The sequence below is a fragment of the Gouania willdenowi genome, chromosome 8 (genome assembly GCF_900634775.1).
Source record: "Gouania willdenowi chromosome 8, fGouWil2.1, whole genome shotgun sequence".
Classification (NCBI taxonomy): domain Eukaryota; kingdom Metazoa; phylum Chordata; class Actinopteri; order Blenniiformes; family Gobiesocidae; genus Gouania; species Gouania willdenowi.
Window position 1 is genome coordinate 25,483,124 of NC_041051.1, and position 21,930 is coordinate 25,505,053.

Consider the following 21,930-nt stretch of genomic DNA (forward strand, 5'->3'; position numbering starts at 1 on the left):
GATTGAAAATGCGCATTTCATGGTTATTCAGATAACTGCTAATATCTGGCAAAGAGGAGATTTGGTGTTTGGTGGAGCTTTACTCTTGTCTTGTATATTCAATAATTGGCATCCCCACATGCTAGCCTTTTAGATTTATTGATACTTCTTAATTTCATAAATCTCAAATTAAAGGTGGAGTTCACAATACTGAAAACAGACAATATTTTTGAAAAGTAATTTAAATAGCATTTGGACAATGAAAACATAGTTTTATTTAATATTGAATCAGGCCATAGTTACATACTTACTCTGGGTATGACCTTTTCAACTCAGTAGGAATAAAAAAAAAAAAGGAAAACAAACAATTTGGTGTCTTGGTGTTTGATATCGCAGTATCTTGTTGCTCAATTATCATCTCACCTTTTGTTTTTTTTTTATTTCAGTCAGATCATGACTTGTACCAATACAGAAATATTTGTCACAAAGATAATTTGCAATGACATCTGTCTTTATTATCAATGCTCATTACAGTTGTACAGTTTCAAATCTTGTATCAACTCTAAGAAATTCACATTTACACAACGCATTTTACATTAGTAGGTAATTCCAAAGGACATTTTGTTTATTTGGGAAAACTGTTCCAAAATGTGTCTGTACTAATTAATAATTTAAAAGAGAATCACAGTGAGCCTCTTGATTCATCTTTTAAAACAGCAAATTACATGTTGGCGTGTCTCTGAAATAGAGGAATATGATTTAAATTGACTTTACATGCAAAACATGTGCACTGTAGAGCTGACAGAGCTATCTACGTATGCTAACTACAGTCCTATGTGACATGTTTTCATAATGCTACACAACCCTGCCATTAGCATTCAGTTTGGGAAAATTGTTCAAAATGACTGCGGCCGGTTTAGGTCTCTACATTATGATATAAAGTGTATACAGTTTGCTTGCGTCTCCAAGGTCCAACCATAGTGCTGACATTGATCATCTAGAAACCTTCATTAGCTCTCAAAATATAGAAAAATACACACACCAAAAAAAAACAAAAAAAAAAACAGAACATATAAGTGGAAAAATTACAACAAAAATCATCTCAAACACGCACACAGGCACTTGAAGTCTTTGAGTGCATTCAATTTGTCTAATAAGTGCTACAAAATAAACAAGTACAAAAACAATGTTTTCAATGCTAATTATTAATATTTGATATTAAGCCACAAAAAATGTATACAATGAAAGCAACAAAAAACAAACATTGGCCTTGTCCACACGTACACTGGCATTTTTGAGAAAAATGCCCATCTCCCTCAAACAGGTAAATGAACATCTAAGAAAGAGCGGAGCATTTGCTTGGACTGAAAATGTGGGGAAAAGCAGTGAAAAAACTATACATATGTGAGTAATGGAGATCTTACATATCAATGTGGACTAGAGCAGAAAAAAAAACATTGAACAAGTCTTTAACAAGGAGATAATAAATTGTGCATTTCTATGTGTTAAAAAGAAAACCTATGTACGTGAGGACTAAGGTGTGAACTTGTATATGATTAGGTAGGTTTAATTTAGGCTTTTACATTCAGGCAAAGAAAGAACAAATGATTTAGTAGTTTGAAGTGGTGGGGTGCTGATTGTACCTCATGGGTGCGCGGCATGTTCACTGATCACTCATATTGTAGTACTTTATTGTTGCAGCTACCGGTGAGAATCAGAATGATTTCCCATTGGCATTCTGGTGAATCATAGACTTTCAGTCATGGTCACATGACCTCTTCACATTTGCTGGGTCTTTTTTTTTTTTTTTTTTGTTCCTTATTTCCAGTCGTTGTGCTGCACTGATGGAGAAAGTAAAGCAAAAGACATTCTCATGAAGTTGGCGATTGATCCATGTGGCATTGCATCGCTTCTGATTCAATGATGGAAAACTCTGAGCAATAAAGTTCGACTGAACTGGCTTTACCTTCAAATCAATGGTCAGAGATAAGCTTAAGACTAGTATGTTTGCAATTTTGTGAGAAATTAGGTGTAAAACAAAGGCACTGTTAGCAAGTTTTTCTGTTTAAGCTAACTCGGTTTTTCATTTAGCTTCATTTCTGGGAAACCGGACCTTTAGAGAAAACGAAAATACTTAAATCAAAGAAAAAATTGTATTACTTCAAAAATATGTACATAGTACTTTTGATTTACTTTAGTGTCACAATTTTGTCCAAATTAGCCTTAACCGTTTCAAGTGGTGCAACTATAGCAAATTTGATTAAAGCACAGTTATTAATCATTCGAGAGATTCTCCATACCCTCTTTTAGGTTGTCTCACAGTCTAAAGCCTATCACTGACTCTGGACAGCTGGCCAGTTCATCGGAAGGTCAACACCAGACTTTCCAGGCCCATTCCTGGACATCATAAGAGTGTGACATTTGCAAAAATGTTCAACTAAGAGGCAGCTTTTCTAACCGAAGAGACTTTAAACCCAAAAAATGGAAGCCAGGCTTAGTTTTGTCTTGTCTAAGAATCTTATTGACAGCAATAGCCGTATATCTGATATCAGATATAATCTCAAATCAGATTTTTGGAGCAGTTCAGCCATGTCGGCTCCTAGTCATACAAAGCTATTAGTCTACTGTTTGGTACATCTTCATTAGCAATGGGGAATATTGACCAAAACGAACTGCTTTCACTGGTGGTAAGTGTTAAAAAGATGTTATGTAGACACAGTGGCTACTTTTTGAACTACCAGAACCTTCAACCCTTTATCTACAGACTTTACAAAGATTTTCCAAAGATATGCTCTTAAATGTCTCCATATATGTAACCCTGTAGGCCTCCTACCGTGGGACCTTTGTAGGAAATGAAATGTCATTTCAAGCAGTGCATTTAAACTCAGTATTTTTTTTAATGTCGGAGAGATGCGGGGGCAACATAAAAGTGGACCGTTGCGATAAAAGGCGCCACCTTGCCTCAGAAGAAGTGAGGCTGGGCTAAGTGCTTTTGTATCACCACTGAGTTGTAGGAAATGTCAGGGCCTTAGTAGGTGGATGTGTAATATCAATGGGAGGCTTCAGCATAGGCCATATAGCCCATGTTTGTCCGCAGTATAAGTCCAGAAATGACTGTAGCGGGACGTAAATGAAGCTGAAACCCTGAGGTAAATACTACCAGACTGTCAGAACATCTCACGCTAATGGCTCATGTGTTGATGACAAAGCTTCAGCGCTAGTAATCAGGCTCTGTAGCACAAGCCGAGCTGGGGCGAGTTTGTGGAGCTGAAAGTGCTGCGAGCAAATGTGTCTCTATGGTTTGCAGCAATATTCTGCTCATTACGTCTGAACGAAGATAAATAGGAATCTTTGTAGCATAATTTGCCCCTAGATTCATATTAGCTTATGTTTAATGCAGTTACATGTTTCTAAAAATCTCATTAGATGTACAGATTTCTCCCTCAGCTCAGAAGGTCCTTAGTCGAGTCCTGCTGATTCACCTGTGCAACTCAAGCCAAAAATGAAAATACTGTTAGCCTTAGACAAAATATCCAATCACTGCAGCACAGTCTCATAGATACATCAGCCTCTAATCATTACAGAGAAAAATATAGCTGACGACAGAGCTTCCTGTAACATAATTGACCTCCTTACTGCATCTCTTGCCGCCAATTTTAGAGAATGACGCAAACGTTTCACACGACGTGACGTGAAATACAACTGCAATTAGAGATTACAGACGCCAGAAACTTAAAGAGTGAATCATGGCTCTGCTGTCGTCTTTTCTCAGACAACGGAGGTCTAATAAAATACAACCTATGAGTAAAAACAAGAGTGAAAAAGCTACAACACTGTCTTTGATGAATGGGAAGAGAATGAGGAGATAATTAAATACCTCTCTACCTAATACCTCTCAGGCACAGCTGTTTGATGGGAAATGACTAACAAAATTAACAAAAACTTGGGAAAGAATAATGGACAATGCTGGCAACTATAGAGAAGCACTGGTGTATATTTAGGATTACCTATCTGTGTTAATCTGGTTCAGATAGTGATAGTTATAGTCCAGTAAATCGAGTCCAGGCACGAAGAATGACCCAGTTGGAATCTCTACATAGAGATTAAAGTCCCAGGAGGTCCATAGAGGTCAAGCTGTGACCACGTTGGTTAGAAATCAGTTTTTGTACATTCTCTGTTGCCCATTCCATTGGTCCACTCCTCAAATCTCTGTTCCCTGCCAGCAGCTCCTCTTCTTCCTCAAACCTCAGGAGGAGGTGAGTCCGCCTGGGGTCCACTGTCCACCCTTACCACTGCAAAGAGATGGTAAGAAGATACATGTCAAGCACAGGGGATTCATGCTGGTCTTTAAATCAGAGGCATGGCAACATTTGTAAGATTGAGGAGGAAACGTATCAAGGAGAAAAAACCACAACAACAAACTTCACAAAGGGAGCTTCTGGAACCAAACCTCTTTCTAGCCCCTAGTCCTGTGCCAAATACCATTTGGGGGGGCCCTCAGTTTGGGTGCCAAGTTGGAGTTACCTTATCACGGTAATTGGTCTAAAAACTGCTCCAATACTTGCCCTTTACAAGACTTTAAATAGGCTACAGTCATGACAAACTTGTTAAAATTAAACACATTAAGATTAGCCATTCAAGCAAGGCAAAATAGGAGGAAAACAACAATCCTAATCATCCTTACCTCAACAAAGAAAACAGATATTGAGTGTTTAAATATGTTTATTGAAAAATTTGAAAGTATGAACACCACTCAAGTTTTCACAGCAACACAAACCTTCACGCCCTAAAATTAACATTATACATACATATTTTAACATTGTTCAGTGTTTCTTAATTTTCCCCATTTTTGGGTCAATAAAAAGCCTGTAATTTACCCTTTTCAAGTTCTGTAGTTTCAGGATAAATAACAATTACACACCAACCCAAGTGTATAATTCCACTGTGTTTTGCACTCATTCAATTTTACAAAACAAAGATTAGGAAATCAGTGTCCAAAAGGTAAGAAAAAAGATTTTCAAAAATGAAAAGTAAAGGAGTCCCATGAAGATTGAAAATCACATGAATCTCTCCCTGAGTAGGCGTTGTGTGAATGGGAAAACATTGAGTCTCCTCCTGGACATGCTTCTGATTCAAATGTTCATTTTATTTTGAGCAAGTGTGAAAATAAAATAATGCCACTAGACTTGGACGCCGATGTGTGTAGAGTCAGCAATTTATCTCCATTCACATAACAACAGTATGTTAAGGTTAGAGTTGTTTGCAGAATCGTTGTTAGCTGTAGGAATTAATACCACAACCGGAATGACTGAATGGTAAATTAATAATGGTTTATGTAAGGTGCTTGGAATTTCATCCAACAAAAGTGCTAAATAAATATAAGCCATTATTGTTATTATTATAGTGCCGAGTCATCAGTGCATCACAATGACACCACAGGAAATCTGTAAAACAAGTTTGTTGGTGTGACTCATTTGTTCGCACAATCCACTGGGGCCTCTTGGAATAAATTCAGTCTCATATATTTTAGTTTTTGTCCCAATTTTACTGCTTTTTGACCAAGGATGACAAACGCCAGAAATATTTTTGTTTCATGAGATTATCCTATTCGATGATCCTGAGGTCTGAGGTGTTTTATGAGTTAATTTGTCCAGGTAATCGACTTCAAAAAGTGTCAGGTCGACGATCATGAATACTAAACTTCCAAAAATCTTCATGTGTGTAGGGAAAGCCTCGTGACTTGTGATGTTCAGAGGAATGTAGCCAATCAAGAAGCGAGCTGACTGAGGCACTGTTTACACAACAACGTTTTGCTTCCGTTTCCATTTTTGTTTCCAAAAAGTCCCGCATTCACAAAACGATCTCAGTTTACATGAGACCGCGGGAAGCATCAAAAACGATGTAGTAAACATGCCAGGCCAGTAGATGGCAGTGTTGTTTTGCAATGAACCAAAATCAATAGCGTCAGGCAGCAATGGGTTCGGGCCGTATTCGGCCGTATTCGGACGGTTATGGCCCAGGTCTGGTCTACCTTTGTACGTCCGGCAGGGCATGTCGGCACGTGTAAATCACTAAAATTCACTAGAAAATGTCCTCATATAAACAAGGCCTGAGAAACAAGGAAAGAGGCGTAAAGCGTAATGTGCTAAAATCTTTCTTTTTTTTTAGTTCGGAGTTATTCCGTCAAAATACTCCAGACTCCTCAGACCAGTGTCATTCCCTCCTCTTGTGTGTCCACTTCTATTTGGAGTGTTGTGTTCTAGATTGGTGGTTAGTCAAACCACACACACTAAGATCATACTGTTCTATGTCTGATTTTGTTTTTGTGTGTGGTCTGTCACATATAATAAAATATCTTCAGATTGACCTCACTTAGGCACTAATTACAATGTTAATCCAGTGTGAGGAAGCACCCAAAGTCCTTGCTTGTTGTGGGATCCCCTGCAGGGGGCCCTGTGGTGTCACTCACTCATCCAAACCTGTTAAACTGGAGTCATTAGCAGGGACTAGATGAGGATGTGAGACAAATCCTTTTTTTCCCACAAACCTCTTAACCTGCTCTCAATCGAGGGAAGCCATGGGAACGCCTCAGGAATGAAAAGGCGTTCCTGAGAGGACCCCACAAGTCTGATGGGTGTTTTTGGGTTGTATCTATGCACCCTTATGTGCCACAGAGATGGAAAACAAGTGTTGTTTTGAAGGTTTGGTGGAACAGGTGCCTTTTGTGGGTTTTTTTTTTTTTTGCAATAATACCTTCCTCTGGTCTTTCTGTATTATTCCAAAATCTTCTACTGTTTCATGATCCTCTCTACCCAGAGGCTGCAAATGTTGTGTTTTCTATTCTGTGACTATATCTATCGTGTCCTGCCTCTGGCACTACTCTTCTGTCTGTTCTGTTCTCACAAAACACACTAGAGTCCACAATCACAGAGCAGAGCCACACTATCACAGCTCTCTGCTCTACACACACTATTGTGCAGAAGTCTAAACCCAGGTGCTTCTGAACTCACACTGCAGTTCATTTCACAGGCAGCCCAGATAATATTAGCCACACGCTCCAATGCTTCTCGGTCCAGACTCATTCAAAAATCAATGAATGCTATTTCTTGGTGCGCTGGGTAAATCAAGTCTCGTCTGAAATGCGACTCCGAGCTGAAGCGAGCTTGATTGTTGAATAGTCCAAAAATACTGATTATAAATACCTTTAAATGGAAAACACAGCAGAAGAAAGACATTTTTCTTTTACATAGTCAAAAACATTCTGATTGGTTGGCCCATTGTCTGTAATTCCTGTAGTAACAAAGCAACTGAAGGATCCCAGGAATAAAATCATCTGTCCTTACAACATACCATCAGTCAGAGGAAGAATGTTTGGAATTATATATCTATACTAGACAATGAGATGAAACAATGGTGCCTATGACTCAAAAGTTAAGTGCGTAGGTCAGTGTTAGTGAGAGTGCATCTTAATTGATGAAAGTGTCTGTTTGTACGGTTGCCGTACGGACAACCCCCGGTGCTATTGGTACGGTTACCGAAGTACACGTATGTAGCGTCTTAGGGTTAGGATAAGGTTTAGGGTTAGGTTATAATCCAATATCACAACAATTTTTAGGGTTAGGGTTAGGGTAAGGTGTAGTCTTAGTCACGCGACCTAAACTGGCCAAATAGGGGCGCTGCGTACGGATAGAATGTTGGTATATTGATACGGCAACCGTACAGATAGCCACTGCCTTAATTGATTGTTCTTGTACATTTTATTATTGTAATTGATTGCATGTTATTGTATGTTTTATACATGTAACCAGGGACTACAGATAGAAATGAGCTGTTTAGCTATATTCTAGTATAGAACATCTCTGTCTTGTATGAGCTTAATGTCTCTGTGCATTGTCCCTTCAAATAAAGACTACAAACAAACAAAATAGCCACATTTTTCATTTTTCCCATGAGAACTATCATTTTTTGAAGGATTTGTTGACTAACAGCTGCTTTAATTCAATGTTCTGTCCCTTGCTGGGTCAAATACAAGACGGGGGTCTGACGTTGGCCAATACGACTGAAGGCTTGGAGTCTAGTTTAAATTTTAAACACCCTCAATCAGCAGAAGGAGAAGCAGGCTGTAGAAGAGGCAGTGGAAAGGGGGAGGGGATCTGTGCTGATAGATGCTTCTTTTTGATGGAGATGAGCAACCAAGCACCCTTCATATGCAAGCCCCTCCCCACCTTGCCAGTGACTCATTCAGAATACACACATTTTTAATGTTTTCACTGAGTGTATCGGACATTTTTATTGCTCTTTTGCACTATTTAAAAGCATTTTTGGACAAAAAGTGAATAGGGCTCATTGGAAACAGAACATTTTGGTAAATATGAATGATTTACTGTCAATTAATGCCTGAGAGTATTTTTACCAGACCCAACAGCAAGAAACAACAACCTCCGCACAATCGCTTTTTTAATGGCATCCACACCAGCACACTACAGCCAATTAGCACATGCTAAACCGTGATTCTGCTCCAGGTTTGGAAAAGCAGGGAAAAACAGACCTCCGTGGAACCATTTTTTTTTTAAAGCAGCTAACGAGCCAATAGGTTAAAGCAGTGGCAGGGTTGACCCAGCAGTCATCTCCTTACTGAACCAAAGCCAAATTGTTCCTATTTCCCATAGAAATGCCCTTATTTTCTTTCATATACTGTGTGCTTGGCATTCGTTAAGTAGGGGAACCTCATTATAATGAAAAGGCAGTCTCTGTGAAGAAGCTCAAGCACAGATCGTTAGATTTGTATGCTGTATGGCTTGCTTGTGACATTTCCCCCACACAATCATTTTCTAATCATTACAACATTAAGGCTCGAGTGTAAAAAAAAATGGTAAATCCTGATAATGGGACACAGGAGGAAAACATGAAAGACAGGATAAGGAAAAAACAAGACGACGACGGTTTAGTTCTTTCCTCAGGTTCATTTGAAGAATCAAGCAATAAAGTCTATTTTCTTATAAATGTAAGGGCTGTTTAATTTTTCACCTTTTGTTTTACAGGATTTTCCTCTTAAAAGTGCTTTTGGTACATAAATATGTGCTTTATGATTGTCCGTTACCAGCTATCACGTTTTATTGCCGTACACGGATATGTTTGTTCTTAAACATTAGTTGTATGCGGTTTATTTGAAACAGTGGCCGAGCTTTGAGGTACTTCTGTTTCCTCCCATAGAGCCTAAAACAGAAAAGACTGTCAGAGGGGAATGTGTCTGTAATTATCTTTTCCTGTGTATTGGCCCTGTGATGTATAGAGTACGATGTATTATAGAGTAGATTCACAGGTCATTTCTCCATCGTGGAAAATTGACTCAGGTGGATCTTTGGTTACATACCATTCAAGCAATCACTATACAAATAACAGCTGATCATTTCATCACCTTGATTTGGCTCGGTTTGCATTCAGAGCTCACATTTTGATCCATTCCCATATGAGAGAGGAAACCCAGTTAAAGAGCTGCTTGTTTTTGATGCCCCATTATTCACATTGTAAAGTGTGGATTTGATTTACAAGCCTAAAAAGCAACAGGAGCTGCAAGGTGAAGGTCAGTGACTGCAAGTTGTACCAGCAGGTAGCACTTAGGGAAAACTTAGTTGCAGCATCTATCCCTATCCCAAGCTTTGCGCCTGCATTTGTGCCATTTATAATGTTTTAATATTTGATTTTTTTACTTTACTTGTGCTATCCGTCAGAGGTGTGAATTTGATTGGAAATGCTCCAAGACCAGACATAAGTCTTTTAATATATGTTGTGTTCTATTTATTTATTATTATTATTATTCTAATCCTGTAGCACTTTGAGATTTGGAATCAAATGTGAAGTGCATTACAAATAAAATGTATTATTATTAATATTATTATTAAGTAACTGGTGGCCCAGGGGCCACATGTCTAATTTTGTGCGGCCCTCAAAACAAATCCCCAAAAAATGTTACTTTAAGAAGTTGGTATAATATAAAGCCCAAAATAATACACAAAATATCTCCCAAAACACACAAATAGACAGCAAACTGCACAAAGTACACAAAAACACATAAAAAATTCCTAATATACAGTACACAAAATGATTAGAAAAACACAAAATGACAAAAAAGACAGACACAACAATCAATTAAACAAACAAAATGACTTCAAAAACGCAAAAAACAACACCACATATGAATAGTTCCAAAGACACACAAAATGTCAACAAAACTACACAAAATGACAGGAAAATACAGAAACAACAAAAATACAGAAAGTGACCCCAGAAACACACAAATTGACAACATAAACGCTGTTGGGAGAGAGATATGCCCTCCACACACGCACACACACACACTGACTTTCCTTGACGTATAGATAAATGCTGACATAAATGTTGATAATGTGACCCAAGGATCGGATAAAGATACATTTTTGTGGCCCCTGCTGTTGCCCATCCCTGCTCTAGACTTGGTTTGCGTGTTCACACTGCCCCAAAAAAAACACAAAGTTTCTGGGCAAATGGATCCTTGAGTAGTTAAAAACGTTCCAGGATTTGCTGGTTTAAAAGCACTCTAAGAGCAACTTCGTAAAAGCTTGCTATTAAGAGAGTTCAACTTTGTCAAGTTTTAACAAGAGTCTTAGATGTCAAAACTGAGGTTGCAAGACTTGGTTTGATTTCTCCTGTTCCCATGAGAACGTTAGGCGACGAGTTCTCTCAAATCTTTGGTCACTGGCAACGTTCCTTGCATTCTGCCAATAAAAGCTCATCTTGTTTAGGACGTCTTTGAACGTGTGTTTCTTTGGGTCTTCTGCCCTCGGGCACTCAGTAAATAGTCAAGCTTGTTGGTCGTTTTCTACGCAACCCAATCACAGTATGCAAGTAAGTCCTGCCAGCTTTCTCTTTTTCTGTACGACCATGTCAACCGTATACTGTCTTCATCACCTTTACATTTGAAATGTAATTTGAATTCTTGTGCTGGTTGAAGAAGGACATGTATTAGTAATGTTAGATGTCTTTGTCCATGTCTCACAGGCGTGGGACGCTGCTGGGAAAGTTACTGACATGTAGAGGCGTAGCTCTGTTGATGTGGGGATAACTTGTGATGACCACATGTAGCTGAGCCATTTAAACACTTACAGATTTGTCGAGCCTCGTTTTTGTATCCATCCCAGTTTCTGCAATGTTACTACCTAGACCAAGGTCAATTTACAAGCCTGCCTTCAAATTCTTACCTGTTTTGTGGGTTCTATATTTTGCCGACTTTAATGATCTGAGTTGCCTTGTGTATGAAATGCGCCATGCAAATAAATTTCCCATGCCTATAAAATGTAGTCATCTTATACTCTGTTAATTTTCTATTTTGTATTCATGAATTTTCATTCATTTTCAAAGCAAACCATTACTGTTGCATTTTTAAAAGAGTCAGTTACCAATCAGGATGTATCGGGCCATTCACTGATTACCGTTCAGTGAATGTGTTACCAGCTGTTACTAATCGCCATTACCAATTACAAATCACATGATCAATGTGAAATTAGATTTTTTTTTTTTTAAATGTATAATTAAAATGACTAAAGTCATTACATTTCTCCAGACCAGTGGTTCCCAACCTTTCTTGTCTTGTGTACTCCTTGAACCTTTTTGTCATACCATGAGTACCCCCTCACTCATACGTGCTCATGATTCTCCAAAAGTAGAACATAACACAACTGAATATTCAACGCAAGTCATTTTATTTCATCTTCATAAATTGAACAATTAATATTCAGGCATTATCTTCTCATTTAACTCAAATTAAACAATTAAACATAAAATTATGTTGCCGTCAAGGCAATAAAAATGATAAATATATTATATACTATATTATGATTATATTGTTATTAAAGAAAAATACTAGTTGAAATTGCAAAAAAAATTGGAAGAAATAAAATAATTAGTAATATAAATAAATAAATACAAAACAAATAATTAACCTGCCTGTGCTATATAAAGCTTTTATGACATTTACCACAAAAGGAGCTTCTTTGAATATGTCCCCTTTAAACAGTCATTTAAATTTTAAAATCAAGTCATAGCGCACACGTACCATATTATTAACAGACTTGCAAATATTTTTTACGAACTTGGAAATAAATTCTTAATTTTTTTCACGTACCCCCTGCAATGGGCTTACATACCCCTAGGGGTACGCGTACCCCTGGTTGGGAAACACTGCTCTAGACCAGTGGTTCTCAAACGTTTTTGGCCCAAGTATTCCCTTTTTCTTATTTCTGAATCCAAGTACTTCCTTTAAATGTCAGAATACAACATTTTGCTCCGAATACTGTGAAAAAAACAACTATAGAGCATAATGACAGAATTAATAAGTGATGACACACATTTTAAAGAATCCCACTGTAAATAAGTGGAATGAAACAGTATTTAGTCTGTCATGAATAGATTTATCTCTATAGTTTTTATCAATTCCGGTCATCTCCCGCCTGGTGAGCGACCAAGTCTGACCCTTCTATTTTCTGTTCATGTTCTAATCAAGACAATTTACATCATCATTAATATGATTATCATTTTTAACCAGAAATAAACATTATAAACCCAAATATTTTAACACCTTCTTTGTTAAATTTCCACTTTCTCTCTCTCACATACCCCCTGTAGTACCATCGTATACCCCTACCCCATTTCAGAAACACTGCTCTAGATAACATTCTATACAGATTACTATAAAAAAAAAAGTATTATTAATGACCAATTTTTCCTTATTGGTGGATAATATTTCCATCCAGACTTTATCTTGTTATGTAATATTTGGCTTCATGCGACAGGCCTCGTGTTAAAAGTTTATTCATATTTGGTTTACATATAATTCAGTTTTTCCATTGACGTAGTCTGCGATGGACTGCCGCCCTGTCCAGGGTGTACTCCCACCTAACGCCATAATGAGAGCTGGAGATCGACACCAGCAGACCCTCGCAACCCTGAAAAAAGGAGCAAGCGGGTCAGAAACTAGATTGACGGATGAAATTGGGGTAGTGTGTATCCTCTCCTTCTCCCACGCCCCTTATTATTCTCTGCCAGCTGCTCCTCATTCGTCCTGACGCCTCAGTAGCTCAGTGTTTGAAGTGAATGGTTGTCTGTCTGTCTGTCTTCTCCTTTGACATCAGGTCAGTGATATGGAGCAGCCTGTTTAGGTTTGGTATGTCTTTTCTTCCTTTGCCAAGTGCTGCTGAGCTGTTTCTACTTTTCCCTCGAAGCAACAGAAGCGCTTCACCTGTGTTCCAGCCTCGTGTGTTATTAAAAATCTCTGTCTTTCATTGCCCTGTCCTCGTTAAAACGACTTGTTTGAAAGCTTTGCATGTCAGGTTCTCTCTGTTAGAAAAGCATGTCTAAAGATGAAGCTGGTAAGATTAGGCACTAACCTCTTACTAGAAGTCTGCAAACCACTGACTGCAGCCTATTTTATTCCAGGGCTTCATTACACATCCTCTGAAGAGAAGCCCTGATGTCCAAACACAATTAAAAACCCATTTCTTGAACTGTGTATCCACTGACCTGCTGTTTTATGGCTCACTTGCGAATTAATATTATGCAGCTACAAAAACTGGAGTTGTCCCAGTTTTTTTTAACTCAAATGCACCTCACGGTGATACTTGGACACGTCATCAGTAAGAATATTGATGGTTCAAATGAAAATATGGAGCTTCAGCATTGGAAAAACACCAACTATTGAGAAATATCCAGGATTGCTACACTGGCTCACAGACAAAAGTTTGCAGGGTTGGGGCCAAATATTATTGTAATTATGTAATTGTAAAAAATAAAAAAAAAAATGATAATCAGTTACAATTATGGTGTAATTTGAAATTGTAATTGTAATTTAAGAAATCTGGTGCTGTCATAATCATAATTAAATAGATCATTACCTTTGTAAATGTAATTGCCATGAAAATTCTACAAAAATTGTCAATTACTATTTTAACACAAAACTGGGGAACCATGTTACAGTTACTATGTACAGTTTTACACATATGTAGTTAACAATTATTAAAAAATGTTTGCCGTCAAGCTTTCCCACATTTTCAAATCTCAGGGTATACTGAAAACAAAAAAGGCTCGGACGCCCACACCAAAAATATTAAAACCAATATTTTCATTGATTAGGAAGCCTGACAAGGTAACCAATAGATCGGGAAAAAAAAAAAAAAATTGATGATAGATATTTGTTTTTAGTGTATTTTACAGCTGATTCAGGATTGTAAGAGATGCTAACAGAAAGCTAAGTTAAGTTTTATTATGTCACTTATTTCAGGCTCAGTATTTGTGAGTAATTGTACCCGAACTTTAGTGATTGACAACATAATTGTAATTGACTTTCTGACAATTAAAAAATAATTGTAATTGGCAAAAGCGCTAGCGACTGTAATCGTAATTTCATTGTAATTGAATATGGGTAATTGAAAACGTAATTGTAACTGAACAATGTAATTGACCCCAACCTTGATACTAATGCTTCAAATAAATATATGGAGCTTCAGCATTGGAAAAACACCAACTATTCCAAAATATCCAGGATCGCTACACTGGCTCACAGACACCTACTGTATTCCTACATTCTTTTATGGATGCTCTGATTGCCTACCAGATACACAACACATGGTTGATGAAAGTCTCTAAAGCTATTAAATAAAAGTATTACAATCTGTAAACAACCAGGTGCTGCTGTGGTGCTCTGTTTATTACGCTCACGCTGGGCACTAAAAGTATTGCTTTGTACTGTTCTATAACTGCTGGCAAACGGTTGCATATTTGTCAGGTTACGGCTTGTGGGTAACTGCAGAGGAGTGTTGCACCAAAGAGGCCTATTTCTTCCATTTGAATAAGACAAATATATATATGCACTACAGACATGTATGGGAATTGTTTAGGATGAGTCAAAGTCTAAGAAAGTCTCGGAAGTATCTGCTGCTACCTGAAAATATTTCCGAAATCTGTAAATTTGACACAGTATGACCCCTACATCTGTTACTGCCGACAAAAAGCAACTCTAACAGGAAAAAAAAACAACTTCAAACCCTCATCACTATTTTCCCGTCTTAATACCCTGCACCGCGAGAAATAAATGAAGCACATGGCAAACAGCTCTGCAATAGATCAGTAAAGTGCCCATTGTTGGGTCAAAGCCAGACTTCGTTTACTGAGTTCATCTTACAAAACCTTTTAGGCTTTTGTCTGGAGAGACTGCACATGGCCTCGTGCTCACAATATTTCCCCGAGTGTGTAGAAAGTAATATAGAGTTGTAGTAAACACAAATATAGATCCAGCATTTGCAAGTGAGAGTTCTGCAAAGAAGTCTGTACACTGAAATAGAAACTAGAGCTAACTCTCAGTCACCACTGACGTTTAAATAGATCATCTTGATTAGGGGGAATACACTTGCACAACATATGAATTGAAGCTGTAAATTTGTATTCCTGCACTGCTTGTCTGAACATTAGTGCGATCTGACCTCGCCTATCAGCTCTTGGCAGATGCACCAAGGTGTTAATCCTCCTATCAGGTGATATATTGTTTTTTATTTCAATCCACAGAAATGTGTGAGTGCTGCAGGAGAAAAAGTCTTACATAACGCTCAGAAAACCAACACAAGTCTCTTCAGAACATCGAGATGCAATGAATATGAACTATACCTGGCAACTAGAACACGACTGTCGAGTAGAGCAGTGATTCTCAAACTTGTTTAGCCCAAGTACCCTAAATTCTCTTATTTCTGAATCAAAGTACCCCCTTTGTCCCCCTAAAACATTTAGCTCAGAATACTATTAAAAAAACCCACAACTTTAGAACGTAATGATGGAATGAATGAGCGTTAACACACATTTCCAAGAATCTAACTTTGTAAAAAAAAAAGTGTTATGAAACTGGATTTAGATTTAGTGTCTCCTAGGGATGGGAATCAAAAACCACTTCTTTCTGAGAACCGCTTCCCAGTAATCCAATTCTTAGGAATCGTTTGTTTGCTTGCCTGTCAATTCCGCTTATCGGTTCCTCTTACGTCACAAATACGTAACGATAAACTCCTCCAGGTCCTGTATGTTGTGTTTATGCTAGCACCAAGTGAAGCTACTTCCACCATATAGTTGTTTGTTGTCCACTGCGGAGAATCCAACTCCTCCTCCACCCACAGCTGTGCTGCCCTCCATGCTGTGTTTGTAGCGTCTCTGTTGCTACGCTACTCACTTCCGGGTTCTGTACACTCGCGTTAAAGTTGCTTCTTGCACGGACTTTTCTTTCCGAAAACAACAAACTTCAGCAAGAACACACACCAGTTTATGTCCTCATAACAAGTAATCAGACACAATGGACGGACTGGTACTGATTGTTGTCTTTACTTTGCTCTTTCACTGGTTCACACACACACACGGCTAATGACGTCACATGTAACAACGGGGACGGCGTCTCTGAAGGTCCATTTATAGAAATGTAAACCAAGGCTAAACTAAAGCTTTACCATTTAAATACATAACAATAAGTTCAGCTGTAATTTTGCTTAATATGTTCTTTTTTACAGAAGAATTATTTATTTTATGTTTGAATTAGTTTTGGATGAAGTTGTTCAAGTTCAAAAGGAGCACTGTAAATATTCTCAACTGTTTGTAGCCATAGTGCCATATATTGTATATATCAGTGTTTTTCAACCTTTTTTGAGCCAAGGCACATTTTTTTCATTGAAAAATTCACGAGGCACACCACCAGCCAAACATGTTAAAAAATGATACTCTGTAGCCTATATTAACAATATAGCCATTCTCATCAAAGTGTCTTGAATAGGAATCAAATAAACACAAAGAATAAAGGACTTTATCATCATTTGTATTTCTTCTTTCAAATAAAAAGTGCACTTAACATGTCCACTTCAAAAATGTTGGATAGCTTCTCGCCACACACCAAGCACAACGGGATCGATGTCGTTGCATCCCCGGTGGAAGTAAATCCAAATGAAACATAACTCTCGCTGTATTGCCTCGAGCTCACCGTCTTTGCTTTCTTTCCTCCACTCATACTAGGGCCTTCTTCTGGGTCCGAATTTTGTCCAGGGCCCAGTTCGGAATTGGTATTTTTCCTCTTCAAAAACTTCACCGTAGTTTCGCTTACCCACAATGCTTTTACAGCCAGCTGTCACTTTCATGCCTCACTAATTCTCTTGTCTCAACGGACAATGAAATTCGCTACCTGCTGCCACCTAGTGTTTTGGAAGAGTTTTACATGATTACGCTCTCAAGGTGGGTTCACACCGAACGCGACTGAAGTGACTGAAGCGATGCGATTACATTAAAAATCAATGTAAATGACGCAACGTCAATTTATCCCCCCCTCAGCGACGCGACTTGCATGATCAAAGTTGAAAAATTTTAACTTTTTAAGCGACGTGAAGCGATATCTCCCGTCCTCCACTGTCTGTAGAGCGGAGGCAGCAGCCCCTCCCTCCCGCTCCCGCTTCAGTGCTGACGGCTGCAGCGGAGGCTGTTCTACTTCCTCAAAGTATCAGGTTCAAAATTAAAGCGGTAAATTTCTTTAAAACCACAGTAACTACTGATCAAACACATTCTGAGTGAAGTCATCCTTTAATATCTCCGTTAAGTTGATCATTTAACCGTAGAAGCGGAGCAAGAAGGGAAAAAAAAGACGTCATCAACACTCTCTCTCTCTCTCTGTCTCTACCCTGTTACCGGGGCCACACACACACACACACACACACACACACACACACACACACACACACACACACACACACACACACGGAGCAAGAAGGGAAAAAAAAGACGTCATCAACACTCTCTCTCTCTCTGTCTCTACCCTGTTACCGGGGCCACACACACACACACACACACACAGCTCCCTAGTGATCGCGTCGCTGGAGCGATGAAATGATGGACTGACAAAAAAGCACCACTATGTGCAAACTACCGATCAGGGACGATTTAAGGCAACGGCATCGCTTCCGTCGCGTTCGGTGTGCACGCACCTTTAGTCACTACTGCAGCACGGACACTCGACAATGGTATATTATTTGCAGATAATAATTAATATGTTTTCAAAATTTTTTTTTAGACCAATTAGGTGAAATTGGATAATTTCCCACGGCACACCTGACGATCTCTCGCGGCACACTAGTGTGCCGCGGCACAGTGGTTGAAAAACACTGGTATATATTATTATCCAGTGAAAACAATCTATACCTGGTGGATTAATAGTGAGCTGATATTCCGGCAGGAAATTAAAGAGACAAAGATAAGATAATAAAGAGTTAAAGCAAACAAATCCATTCAATGAGAATCAAGAAGAGAATCGCTAAGGAATCGAATCAATAAGCAGTATCGATAATGGAATTGGAATCGCTAAATTCTTATCAATTCCCATCCTTACTGCCTGCTGAATAAATGTATTTCCTTGGTCATCGCCCAACTGGTATGGGTCGGGAGAACAACTACACCTTTTCAAATCAAAACTCAAACCCCAACTCTATCAATCTGCCCATTCTCTGTAATTCTCATTCCATGGATTCACCTACATTGCTCACATCCTTCACATCACCAACTGGAGCTTCTCCCATTAGGTTCCCGTCTCAGACCTCCAACGATCAAAACCAACAGATACAAACACTCCTTTATCCCTTCTGTCATCTCCCTTCTTAACTCCATTAAAAGAAGATAGTCATCACACTCGTCTATTCACTCTGAATAGACGAGACTGTGTTTTTATGTTGTTATTGGGTCAAACTGCACTACTACATGTTTTTATGTTGTTATATATTCTATGTACTATGTACTCTTGTTTTTTATTGTGGCTTGTGTCTTTTATGCTCCCCACATCTTTGAACTCTGAATCACCCCAACTGGGAGCAAATACAGTTGATTGATTGTTTTTTTTTTTTTTTTTTTTGTTGTTGTTAATATTCTGTTTTTAATGTATTACACTGTTTTTATTATTCTGTTTTTAATGTATTACACTGTTTTTATTATTCTGTTTTTAATGTATTACACTGTTTTTATTATTCTGTTTTTAATGTATTACACTGTTTTTATTATTCTGTTTTTAATGTTTTACACTGTTTTTATGATTCTGTTTTTATTGTAATTTGTCCTTGGGTGGCCTGAAAGGTGCTTTTAAATAAAATGAATTGTTATGGTTAAAAAATAGTTTGGAAACATGGTTAGGGTTAGGGTAGCATAGTGGCCTCAGAAGGTTCTGGGTTTGAGTCCCAGGATGGACATAGAAGCTTTCTGTGAGACATTTGCTGTTATCCTTTTTCTTGCTTGGTTGATTTAAACTCATTAAAGTTTCTCTCCTTTATACTCAGAATATGAAAGACCAGATGGAAACACTGGAAATTTTGTCATTGTAATAGTCACTAACTTCTGCACAATCAGGGGGCCCCAAGATATCGCTGGAAATAATACAATTTTCATAGTAAACACTGAAAAAAGTGGTGTGATGCTGCCTTACCTATGTGTTCTGATGCTGTGAGTGAGTGTGAACGCTGGGCCTGGACTTCAGCCTTAGCGTGTTGCTGCAGCTGCTGCTGCTGCTCCTGCAGACTCTGACTGTCCACTGAGATGCCGCTGTCGCTATGCAGCTTCTCTCCTTCTGGCGTCACCATCTGATTGTTTGTAGCTGCACGGTTATTCGCTGCCTGCTTGTTCTGCTTGCAGCTATTCCACCTGTAGAAAAGAGTCAAGCCAGATACAATCAGTGAGCTCAAAAGTCTCCTTTTATTATATTTCTTTTCATTTTAGGACTATTGGAATCTTCTAACAGCAAAAACATTTGCTGAAAAATCCTTCAACTCTTGCATTTGATTGATTCAAGTGGTGCTCAATACCATCGGCTTCTTCTGAAAGGTTGATACACAGAACACAGAATAGGAGCAATTGTGCTGTGTACTATATTGCAAATAACAAAAAACTATCAAATGCAACTGAAAATATAATTTTAAAAAAATTGCAAATTCTGGCCAAATTGGGTGTTAAAAAGTACAATGGATAAGATGCTAGCTTTAGCATTTTCTGTCCATTAACTTTTTAGGTTTATACAAGGAAAATAAATAGTTTTGCTCAAATCAAAGATATGCTAAACGTCAAGTTCAATTTATTTGCCATTTGCGGTGAAAAGAAACCACATTGGAATATTTGTGCAAAAATACACCAGTATGCACCAGAGACAGCAACAACAAACACCAAAATAGACAAAATAAATTAACACGGAAAACTTATAACCTACTTAAAACAATACAACAATAAAGCGATAGGACCGCTAAATAACACTAGTAGAACAAAATGGTATTTCAGTTCATAATCTCTAAAAGCAAAATTATATTCCAAGCTGTCAATTTACAAATATAGATAAAATACAAAAAAAAATAATGTATAACTTTACCATTGGATGTTTCCTTGATAATAACTAAGATAAGACCCTGAATACAGTATATACACAATATGTAATGGCCTGGTGACATATTGGACATATTGGAGGCTGTTTGTTCATGACGACTGCATGAAGTGGAACATTTCCCATGTTCAACAGTTTTCCTACCAATCAGTGTTTGTAATGAGCCTTCTTACTTGATACAGATGTGTTTGTGCTTGGGTTGTCTGAGTGTTTTCATGTAAATCTGTGTCCCAACTCTATAAAGAATCAGGTGTTTTTCATCTTAGATAAAGCTAATTATAGTCAGCTGAATAAAAAACAGGTCAAAAATCTCCTTAACCACAGTAAAGTGGAATATTTCACCACCCACTTGAATGTCTGTTTTGATAAAAGACCACCAGCTCTTTCCCAGAGCTACACATGTGTTAAAGTGACAGATGTTGCCCCGTGGCAACATCCAGACCACCATCCCCCTGTCCTAGATTACATTATGGCTGAGGCGCAAAAACCCAATTGTGCTAATGTCTTTACTCGCAGCCGCTTCATATCGTTTTTTCTTCTTACTGACCTCTTAAAAACAATGTAAGCCACCAGGCCCACAACCCCTGCAGCCAGGATGGAGCAGTAGATGGGGATGAGGTTTTCGTTAAAGCCGTGGCCCAGGAAGCGAGGTGAATCCGAGCTGGACGTCGTGGTTTCTCCTGGCAGCGTGCTCTCGGAACCGTCGAGAAGGATGTAATCGGGGAAGGAGGACGGAGACAGATCCATGTCCAAAGTCGGAATGACATAAGTGGGAAGAAATGGGTCTGTGTGGACGACAAGATAAAAGACACATTTGGTGACTTAAAGTAAACAAACATCATATTAATACACGTATAAACAACTACGAACAAACTTAAATAATAACATTAAATCCATTTTTACTGATGCGTAAGGAAACAAAAGTTGGGGATTAGTATTTACACACTAATCAATCAATCTAGAAGAAAAGAAGATCATTTCATCCTTCACACATATCTGTCAAGTTTTGGATTTGAAAATATGTGTAAGCTCCAGTGTCCCTTATATTTTAAAACAAGTGTACAAGAAATCTAAAATACCCACTTGTCAACCACTGACTAAACACAATTAGGTGATTAGAATGTGGTAGGCCTACCTGTGTTGACACTGAAATGATGTGAACATTCCTACAATATAATACAGCCTAAATTAAATCATACAAGGGAATATGAAGCATATTTTTTTTCATTTACAGTAATTTACTAATACTAATAACACATTGCATATTTTATTTTCATTACATATTTTTATATATAAATATATATATATGCCACCCAGGCCACTTCAGGTGGCAATTCTCGCTAGGCTAGTGACAGCATTCAGTTCATTTATTTATCCTATAATTATTATTGCATTATAATATGGTTTATATACGGGATATTACTAATACAGGAGGATGGCGGTAAGAGGGGTAAAATACGGTAGTTTAATGGCCAAAATGAGAGAGTTGACAGATATACCTT

The 21,930-nt window shown here is 38.1% G+C and overlaps 1 protein-coding gene across 1 annotated transcript in view; it reads right to left on the minus strand.

Annotated features, from left to right (window-relative positions):
* Positions 1 to 469: 469 nt before the first annotated feature.
* Positions 470 to 21,930, minus strand: part of ngfra (nerve growth factor receptor a (TNFR superfamily, member 16)) — a 52,388-nt gene continuing 30,927 nt past the window's right edge. Inside the window, exons 4-6 of the mRNA XM_028455553.1 lie at positions 20,976 to 21,213; positions 19,487 to 19,701; positions 470 to 4,271 (exon numbers count right to left, since the gene is read on the minus strand). Coding sequence (XP_028311354.1) covers positions 4,219 to 4,271; positions 19,487 to 19,701; positions 20,976 to 21,213 — 506 coding nt within the window. The 3' untranslated portion in view covers positions 470 to 4,218. The remainder of the gene's footprint in view (positions 4,272 to 19,486; positions 19,702 to 20,975; positions 21,214 to 21,930) is intronic.